Here is a 10,418-nt window from a genome sequence, read left to right on the forward strand (position 1 = left end):
TCAGAAATCATGCTAATATGCTGATTTGCTGCTCAAGAAACATGCATTATTATTATCAATGCTTGTCCTACTCAATGTTTTTAATATTGTGCTACTTAATGTTTTTGTAGAAACCGTGAAAGCTTTTTTTCAGGACCATAAAGTTCAAAACTACAGCATTTATTTGAAATAGAAATCTTTTGTAAACATTACGGTCACTTTTTAATCAATGTAATGCATCTTTGCTGAATAAAGGTATTTATTTCTTTAAAAAACGAAATACTGACCCCATTTTTGTTTTTTACGGTGGCCTACCTATATAAATCTTTCATTTAACAGAAAGCAAGACGAAAGTTGCTATACTCAAGCATCTCTTTCTGGAATGAGGTACAAGCTAAATTTATTTAGAATCATTAACATAGACAACAAACGAAAATACCCAGTGAACCACATCCACCTACATGTGATAACTTAACAGTAAAAGAAGAAAGTGCACAAGTTCAGAGCATGAATAACAAAGACATCTATACTGAGATGAAACTCTGATGCCTTCACCAACACAGGAGCAGAAAATATAACAAAAACGGACTGAAAATCAGAAATAGGCAACTGTACTATAAAGCAGGCTTATCTTGCTTTATCGTATAAGCAAAAATCTACATTGTGCTGGTTTACAGTGGTAGTACGATTAAAACTAGAAATCCATTGTGATCATTTGTTCCAGTCTAAAGAGATGTTCAAATCACATCAGAACGTGACAGGACTGATATTTAAATGGTATAAGGCAAGATTTAATCCACTTATCTGCACAATTATAAGCCTTTGGCAAATGGGTCCTCAAATAATTTCACATATATCGTCATACATATATATCATTTTTCTTTTAAATTAAACATCAGTCTTCAACAGCTTTAATATATATATACATACATATACCACCAGCTTAACTTGGGTAATTAAAATGACTACTTTAAGACAGCAAATAATCAGTAAGCAAGATCTAAAATGTGTCTTTTTACTGGTCCTTTGAGAGAAACTTAACTTTCTGAGTATAAGGTTTCACATGAGTTCAGCGGGATGAATCTCTTTAGTCATGTACTGCTAAACGGGTGCAGGCTGGTCCAAATTCTTTAGGTCATTCAAAAAGTTGGTTGGAGAAAGAATGTGAGTTGATCCTGCCGAAGAAAACGATATTTGACATTTTAAACAACAGTGAAAACAATAAATGCTGTGCGGTGAATTATGCAATACGCCGTAAGTCGTCTCCTCTCACCAATCAGAACCTCCCATTTGCCCTCGGTGGCCCGGGTCACTTCATAAGCGCAGCGCATCTCTGAATGTGTCACGCCACCAATCACAAAGATGATGAGGCGCGGGCCGCTGCGGTACTCTGTGGCAGACTTGTTTTTGTGCCAGTGTCCAAACCGTGCGCTGCTGGAATAGGATTCGACAGTAATGTCAGACCACATGCAAAGTAATGTGTCGTTTGTAGCACTGAAACCTCAACAGTTTAGTGCAAACCATGACTTGTCCAAAAAACAACAACTATTCTGTCTATGGTTCATTTTTTATTTGTTTTGTGTGTGTATCCATGACTTAATACTGATATAATTTTTTAAAAAAAGAAGAAAAAAAAAGTGAAATTAGCCACATTGTTTGATCCGTTTAAATCTGTTCAATGAGTAATGCACAAGAAATTCTCAAATAAAACATTAATGTTTGTTTTTTGTTGGAATATCTGTACATTTGCATGTCTCCTAAGATCTAATTCAACCTAAATACTGTTTTTGTGTAAATTCAGAAATATCATGCTTTATTGATTTTTTTTGGTCTTTGTTTTTCAGTCACTGACCTTTAACAATGCATGTTTTAAAACCAAACCATGTTGGACTTTCTTAATGAATACAAATGACTGTTTTATTTCATGTATTATCATATCTTTTTTTTTAGTTTTACTCAAATTAAATTATGCATTTATTTATTTATTTTTCATTTCTTTCTCCGATGTCTCCTGTTCCAACTCCGATTGTGTGTAGGTCGTGTTAATTTTGTATATGGAGATCCTGGTACCACTGATGTGAAAATAATGAAATAAAATATAAATAAAATAAATGAATACAGTGAGTGATACTACCAGTATTTACTCAGTTATGTACTCATAGTATTTAATGATTACGACTTTACATTTTTAAGTACAGCTGCAAAAATTTACAGGTACAAATCCTCTGAATGACCCATATTGAGTTATAAATATTAAATTATATGGATATTAATTTAAGGTGATAATACCAATTACAACAAGCAATGAATTATGTTTTTTCACAATATTACAAATGTAAATAGCAGAAGCCATTAAATTCTCTTTTTGGCTCGACATTGTCAGGTCAGGTGACTGTTTAGTCTAAAAGTTTAGTAACGGACAACACAAAAGCTGCATTATGATGTGTAATTGATCTGTTCAGTCACTACTGTCTCTTGTGTCTGTGTGGCTGTGGGCAGTGCTGGTACCTGACTGTAGTGTCTGTGTGGCTGTGGGCAGTGCTGGTACCTGACTGTAGTGTCTGTGGTGGTGATGGGGGCGGGATCAGACAGGAACGGCCATTGCTTTCTGTCACACTTGTCATCAATGATATTCTGCAGAGCCAAAAGAATTTAAATGAGAATAATTACATCCTTACATGATTATAAAAATATTACGGACAGCGTTTCCTGACCTCCATCACATCTTTAAGGGTGGGTGTCCACCGGGAGAGCTGATACGTGGATTCTGTGCGCTCTTTCCTGTCAGGCAGAGTCTTACCAGCATTAGCGCCCTAAAAGACAAGACAGAGAACATGTTAGTAATTTGGGTAACACTTTATTTTAAGGTGTCCTTGTTACACATGTTACATGTACTTACTATTATAATAACAATTAATTGTGCATAATTACATGCAAGTAACCCTAAGCCAAACCCTAGCCATATAGTAAGTGCATGTAGTTAATTAATATTACTCAGTACTTAAATGTATAATTACACTGTAACAAGGACATCTTAAAATAAAGTGTAACTGTAATTTGTTAACCTCTTTAGGCCCTGGACAGTTATTACCTGTGAAGAAAATCAGTACAGCTCCTATGTTCATGAATAAAGAAAAGGAAAGACATCTACAGACTGCATATCAGAGTGCCTCATCTTACCCCAGTAATGATGGGGCAGCCCAGGTGCTGCAGGTTGGTGATGATGTTCTTGTCCTGCTGCACGTTTGCGTGCTGGATGAGTTTTGTGAGGTTCTCTTCCCCAATGCCTGTGTGTAAGGATGAATCACATCTGATTAATTCATCGAGAGTTTAAGCGGTCAGTCTTAAATAAAGTCATGCATAAATGCAAGCGTTCATACCCTTCTTCTTATGGAAGATGTACAGCAGTATGATGCGGATCTTGTCGTAGGGTTCGATCTCAGTGTTGAGCAGAACAGGAACGATACTCTTCATAGCATCTTTGATTGGTTCCCCCTCAGCATCTGATCCCATAGCCAAGTCCTACAGAGGAAATGCTAAATTACTTCTGAGAACATTACGGCTGAATAATGCATAATCATTTATTAGCTATTTAATTATTATAATAATTAAACTTCATCATGCAACATTTTTTATGGATGTGAATGATACCTCAAATCATGCGGCTTGTTGGAGAGAGATGTTTTATTGCTGTTCTAAGTGATCAGACTGAGATTTTTTTTTTTTATGTTATAATCTCACATTGATATAATCGAGTTAGAATCTAGTTTCAAAAGTATGGGGTCGGTACGATTTTTTTTTGTTTTTAAATGAAATATCTTATGCTGCATTTATTTGATCAAAAATACAGTAAAAAAAAAAAACAGAAATATCGTGAAATATAACAATTAAAAAAAAATTTATCTCAAGATAGAACATAATTTATTCCTGTGATGCAAAGCTGAATTTTCAGCATTTCTCCAGTCTTCAGTGTCACATGATCCTTCAGAAATCATTCTGATATGCTGATTTGCTGCTCAAGAAACATTTATTATTATTATCAATGCTGACAACAGTTGTGCAGCATCATATAAATATATATAAAAAAATTCAGGATTCTTTGATGAATAGATATTTCAAAATATAGGCAGAATTTTTTTAAAACAAATCTTTTGTAATAATGTAAAATATTTACGGTCACATTTGATCAATTTAATGCATCCTTGCTGGATAAAAGTATTAATTTCTTTAAAAAAAATATATTACTGCCCCAAATCTTTTGAAAGGTAGTGTATAGTTACAGCTTGTTTCATTGTTTCTGTAAATACCACAAACCGCGTCTAAAGTGATTCAGGGATGAAGACTGTCCGAGGAGAGTCTTCAGGAGACTATCCTGAAACTAAATCTCTATTCCAACATTTGTTTGCCACATTTGTTTGTTACAACAAAATAGTTTTTAAATGTCTTGGAATCATAAAATCGTACAAATTGATGAGACAAACTAAATATTTTTTCCATAATAAATTCAGCTGAATAAGATGAAAATGACCCAAAAATGAAAATTTGATGTTTATCTGCTTACCTCCAGGGCATCCAAGATGTAGGTGACTTTGTTTCTTCAGTAGAACACAAACGAAGATTTTTAACTTAAACCGTTGCAGTCTGTCAGTCATATAATGTAAGTGAATTGGAATCACGGTTTTGAGAGTAAAAAAAACAACATACACAAACAAAACCAAATTAAACCCTGTGGCTCGTGACGATACATCAATGTATAAAGACGCAAAATGATCGGTCTGTGCAAGAAACTGAACAGCATTTATATCGTTTTTTACCTCTGATTTTCGCCGCAATGTCTGAACTGTCCCGAGGCAATTCGCATCTTCTTCTTCTTGCTTTACGGCGGATCGCAGACTTATAAGTGCATTACCGCCACCTATCTCTCAAATGGACTATTGACACTCTTATCTACAATCTCAATTAGGAGTGTCAATAGTCCATTTGAGAGATAGGTGGCGGTAATGCACTTATAAGTCTGCGATCCGCAGGCTGAAGAAGAAGACGCGAAGGCACGAAGGACAGTTCAGACATTGCTGTGAAAATCAGAGGTAAAAAACAATATAAATACTGTTCAGTTTCTTGCTCAGACCGATCGTTTTGTGTCTTTTCACATCATTGTATCGTCACGAGCCGCAGGGTTTAATTTGGTTTTGTTTGTGTATGTTTTGTGACTCTCAAAGCCGTGATTCCCATCCACTTCCATTATATGACTGACAGACTGCAACGGTTTGAGTTAAAAATCTCTGTTTGTGTTCTACTGAAGAAACAAACTCACCTACATCTTGGATGCCCTGGAGGTAAGTAGATAAACATCAAATTTTCATTTTTGGGTGAACTATCCCTTTAATAAAATTATTCAAAGGAAACAAGGAAGCAAGATTATGCATGTAATATTTTACTTCCCCTTAAGACATATCCGAATCATAATCATTAATTGTGTGAAATTTTTAGTTTGTAGTTTATTTTAAAATTTTGTTTGTTTATTTACTTTTTTGTTAAAAAGCTGGAACTAGTCAGAGGCAGATGTTGAGGTAGATGTTTACATAACAACTACATAAAATAATTCAAGTTTAAGTCATAAGCATGTGAGTCCATCACAATAGAAGGCAGTTGAGATTATCCATCAGCAGACCGTCAAGTGTTATACATACAGCACATAAAGAACAGTCATGTCCAGTCATTACCAGCTGGTTATAATACATCCACAGCCAGAGCAATGCTCTTAGTAAAACCCCTCCATCTGCTATACATTAAACAGGGAGATGGCTGTACAATGTCTTGCCTTGTTGTTGGTACTTTCAAAAATTATGCAACAGCTTCCTGTACATTATTTTACTTCAGGTCTAAGTTCAGCACTCAAGCTCAAGATTAAAGCTCAGCACACAAGCTGTTGCATATATTTACAATAAGAAGCTTAGAAATAAGGAAAGATAGTTAAAGACACTCTGAAATCAGCCCATAAACAGTATAAATTGTGTTTTAAAGATCATCAGAACATATGGTTGCATGTAACCTCAAAAAATATACATATCACTAACATATTAAATTCATAAAATGAAATAACGTCTAATACAATCCTTCAGAAATGATCAAATCTGGTCTGAATCCAAACCAGGAAGCACTGACCTGCTCCACCTCACAAAGCTTTTCTAATGAGTTCTTGAACTTCTTCATGCAGGCATCAGCGAGGTTCAGATGGGTGGAGTACTGTCAAGAATACAAACACAAGGTTTAAATCACCTTGAGATAAAACCTTTAAGGAAAGAACGAAGATGTGTTATGTGAGAAGTCGTACCAGGCTCAGTTCTTTCTGGTACTGTGGCATCTTCTTCAGCATCTGAGACAGATCTTTGATGTTGGCCTGAAGGAAGAAGTAGCACGAATTAGGTACAAAATAGAGTTTTTGTAAAAAAGTCAATTTGTTTATTGTTTTTCATCAAAATTTAACTAAAAAGTCAACATTTTTGCCCTGTAGAAGTGTTGATTGTTAAAAGTGTGCTTAACTGAATTTGCACTTGTAGTGTACTTCAAATTAACTAGCAGATATTACAATATTAATGAAATAAAATGCCACTTAAGTACACACTTTGTATGTAATGTCAAATGTAAAAATGTACTTTAATATACATTTTAAATCATTATGTATTTATTATTATGTATAAAGATGTACTTAAGTCCTGCTTAAGTGGGTCAATAAAGTACAGCTAATTGCATTTAATATTAATTTAAACTACAATCCTTTTCATTTAATTGCAATTAACCCCATTAACCAGTTAATCCCAATCTCACAGAAAAACTTAATTATTTTACAAAGTGGCAATTTCATCTAAAATCGTACAATGCAAATCGTACAAAATCATGTAAGAAAAAAAGCAAGCATGGAGTTCCACTCTTAACCCCAGCCCTAAACATAACCTTTACTGGAATGTGAGCCGATCCTACAAAAACGTACGAAAGAGATCATACAAATGTCCGAATTAGCCACCAATTCACCAAAACGTACAAGACTAACGAATTGTCAAGAGACTGTATTAACATACATCTATGTGTCTGAAAACATTACATTCAGCTCACACTACAATTCACACGCTCTTAAATTTCAAGATGTGTAAATTAAAGGGGAGGTCTAATGCTATTTCATGCATTCTGACTCATTTACACAGTTAAAAGAGTTGGATTCTCATGCTAAACATGGCCAAAGTTTCAAAAAGTGAGTTGGACATATGACAGAGTATTTCTGTCAAAAGTTTTTTTCGAGTATGGCCCTGTATGGGAATTCCTGAAAGGGCTGAATTCCTCGTATGGGCACTTCTCCAGGAAGAGCGCGCGCACACATCAACCAGAGCAAGAACAAGAGCAAGAGCAAGAGCGGCCCATCAATGTGCTTCATTCAGGTTATGGAAGCCGTCAGCAGCGCTGCACAGGTCTTGCTCAAGAAGGATTTGTCATTTTGTTTTTAGACCACGAAATCAACAATGTCACCAAAGAAGTGTGTTTTTGGTTGTGAGGGAAAGATAACCTTGTTCAGCTTCCTAAAGAACCCAGTGTTAAGGAAACAGTGGATGCAGTTTGTTTCTCCGGGACAGCAACAGAGTTGTGCAAATGTGTTTGTTTGTTCCCGGCATTTCGGTGACAAATGTTTCATAAACAAATTAAATCAAATTTAAGTCAATAAAGTTTTTGTTCCCGTTTTATTTATGTCGATGTCACAGCTTGCAGATGATCGCTACACAAAAGCTTTGCGTGCTCGTGACTCTTTAGCTCCGCCCACAGCACGCCTCCAGGAGCTCGACTGTTTTCTGAGAGAAGCGGTTCTGCTGTTTCTGTCTTTGATAAATCTGATAAAACTAAAGGCTCTTCGGAAATATGAAGGATGTAATGCTACTCTATAGATACTCAAGATTAACATGAGATTGGCAGAAACTGTGTGTTATGTCCCCTTTAACATTAATTAATTAATTAATGTTAATATATAATAAGCAATCATGAGTTAATGAACCACAGTATATTTATAAAGTAACATTAACCTATATTAATAAATGCTCTAGAAATTTGAAGTTATTATGATACATAATGCATTAACTAATTTTAACCAATGGAACCTTATTATGTGAAGTGCTGCCTTGTTTAATTATTTTAAACCATAAACCCCCATAAGTAGCTCGGTTTTTAATTGTCAGTGCAAACGAATCTGAACTTCTATATGACACCGACACATCTGATGATGTTCAGCGTGACATCATCAGTAGTGGACACAGAATGTGTGTGTACCTTGTCTGTGTTCATCCTCTTACTCTCACAGAAGGTGTGTAGCAGCTCCGTCACCTTCCTGAAACAGAACAGAAGATATCAGCACAAAAGGCCAGCAGAGAGGCGGGAGACGTGATGGTTGAGCTGCTCTTACTTGGTGACATCTGCTATGTGCATGTGCCGCAGCTGCACCCACAGCTCATCGTCCTCGTCCAGCAACACTTCCTTGTCTCGAGCCTCTCCGATCCCTGTCGTCTGATACCTGCCAACAATTTGCAACATTTCATAAGTAACAGTAATGATTTCATACACCACTGCTAAGATTAACTGGTCACAGCTGGTGTAAAATGGACACTTCTGTTTGATTATAATGGGTACTGGAGGCATCTCTGGAAAAGCAGACAAGCACGCACCTGTAAATGTCTTGTTCGATGTCTAGCAGATCGTAAGTCATAGCCTGAAAGGTCAGCTCATGCAGGATTGGAGAGATGGGATCATGTCCACGGTCCACTATAAGCAGCTGGGAGCGGGCTTTATCCGTGCCCTGCCCAGGAAGATAAATTGCAATTATAGTTCCTTCAAGTGTGGATTTTTTTTTAAAGAACAAACTAACCAGGGAAATGTATCAGTGTGTTAGACGGGTTTCAATGTCAGACATAATCTGCTTAATATGCTTGTCTGTCACTTTTACAACATAGAGCCAATCTTCCACAAATAGTTGAACTTTTTTTTTTCTCTTTTTAATGTACGCTAGCGTTTAAAAGTTTGGGGTTGGTAAGTATTTTTAAACTGGTTTTGTAAGAAGTCTCTCATGCTCATTAAGGCTACATTTAGATGTTAAAAAACAATTGTGAAATATTATCGCAATTTAAAATAACTATGTTCCATTTCAATAGATTTTAAAATGTAATTTATTCTTGTGATGCTAAGCTGAATTTTCGGCATCATTACTTTAGTCTTCAGTGTCACATGATCCTTCAGAAATCATCAAGTTCATTTTGTAGAACCTTAACAGGATCCTCCGATGAATTGAAAGTTCAAAAGAACATCATTTACTTGACATAAAAACTTTTGTAACATTATAAATGTCTTTACTGCCATTTCTGATCACATTAATGCATTCTTGCTGAATAAAAGTATCAATATCAAAGAATGTTTTTGCACAGGTGGCCGAAATGTCTACCCAATAGAGAAAAGTTTTGCTCAGCAAGAAAAAAAATTAGAGGGAACATTGGTCAGGGTCCAAAATTAACTCACCAGCCATGAAACAGATGTTGTATTTCATTCAAATATAGGCTTGTATGTTTTGTAATTCCTAATAGAAAAATTAAAATGCAGCAGTTTTTTTCTTGTATATTTGTTGCAAACAGCATAGATCACTGAATTGTCAATTGACATTGTCACTAAATTCATTAGTCGGTGTCTTTATTAAATGTCACCAATGACAAGAAAGACCCATTGTGTGTATGTGTTGGTTTTGTTTTTTTGGTTTAATGACAGGTGTCACTAGCTTTTTACAACCAAACACGCTCATAGTCAGACAAGGTTGTTAAATTGCGATTTAAACTATATTATGTTATAAATCTTAAAGAGGTCATATGATGCTGCTAAAAAGAACATTATTTGGTGTAATGAAAGGTGTTTATGCGGTTTAAGGTTCAAAAAACACATTCTTTTCCACATTCTGTACATTATTGTTTCTCCTCTATGCCCCGCCTTTCTGAAACGCTTCGATTTTTACAAAGCTCATTGGTCTGAAAAGCAAGGTGTGCTGTGATTGGCCAGCTATCCAGTGCGTTATGATTGGCCGAATACCTCAAGCGTGTGACGGAAATGTTACGCCCCTACCATATTGTGATGCCCTGTCCGGCTGGAGCGATGATTCAAAAACATGAAAACCCATTATAAACAAGCCATTCGTTGTATCCAGTGGGGACATAATTATGGATTATAATTACTTATACTGTCTTTTTACGCGTTGCATCGCACCGCGTAAATATAAAACCATGTCTGCATTTATGATCGGAGAAATGACAAACAACAAGCCCTACTCTACACTGCCCAAAAAACTTTAAATATAAAAATTATAAAATATAAAAACTCTTTAAATATAAAAAACGTACTTACAATCTGTGAGTCAGAACAGCCGG

General features: G+C 35.6%; 1 protein-coding gene across 1 annotated transcript in view; it reads right to left on the bottom strand.

The window, feature by feature from the left end:
• Positions 1–298: 298 nt before the first annotated feature.
• The window catches only part of LOC107563326 (syntaxin-binding protein 2-like), a 14,077-nt gene continuing 3,957 nt past the window's right edge, over positions 299–10,418 (bottom strand). Inside the window, exons 9-19 of the mRNA XM_016248176.1 lie at positions 8,682–8,812; positions 8,423–8,530; positions 8,290–8,347; positions 6,314–6,379; positions 6,145–6,225; positions 3,360–3,501; positions 3,160–3,266; positions 2,694–2,792; positions 2,528–2,613; positions 1,253–1,413; positions 299–1,154 (exon numbers count right to left, since the gene is read on the bottom strand). Of these exons, the coding sequence (XP_016103662.1) occupies positions 1,081–1,154; positions 1,253–1,413; positions 2,528–2,613; positions 2,694–2,792; positions 3,160–3,266; positions 3,360–3,501; positions 6,145–6,225; positions 6,314–6,379; positions 8,290–8,347; positions 8,423–8,530; positions 8,682–8,812 (1,113 nt within the window). The 3' untranslated portion in view covers positions 299–1,080. The remainder of the gene's footprint in view (positions 1,155–1,252; positions 1,414–2,527; positions 2,614–2,693; positions 2,793–3,159; positions 3,267–3,359; positions 3,502–6,144; positions 6,226–6,313; positions 6,380–8,289; positions 8,348–8,422; positions 8,531–8,681; positions 8,813–10,418) is intronic.

The sequence above is a fragment of the Sinocyclocheilus grahami genome, unplaced genomic scaffold (assembly GCF_001515645.1).
Source record: "Sinocyclocheilus grahami isolate Dianchi unplaced genomic scaffold, SAMN03320097.WGS_v1.1 scaffold868.1, whole genome shotgun sequence".
In the NCBI taxonomy this organism is placed as follows: domain Eukaryota; kingdom Metazoa; phylum Chordata; class Actinopteri; order Cypriniformes; family Cyprinidae; genus Sinocyclocheilus; species Sinocyclocheilus grahami.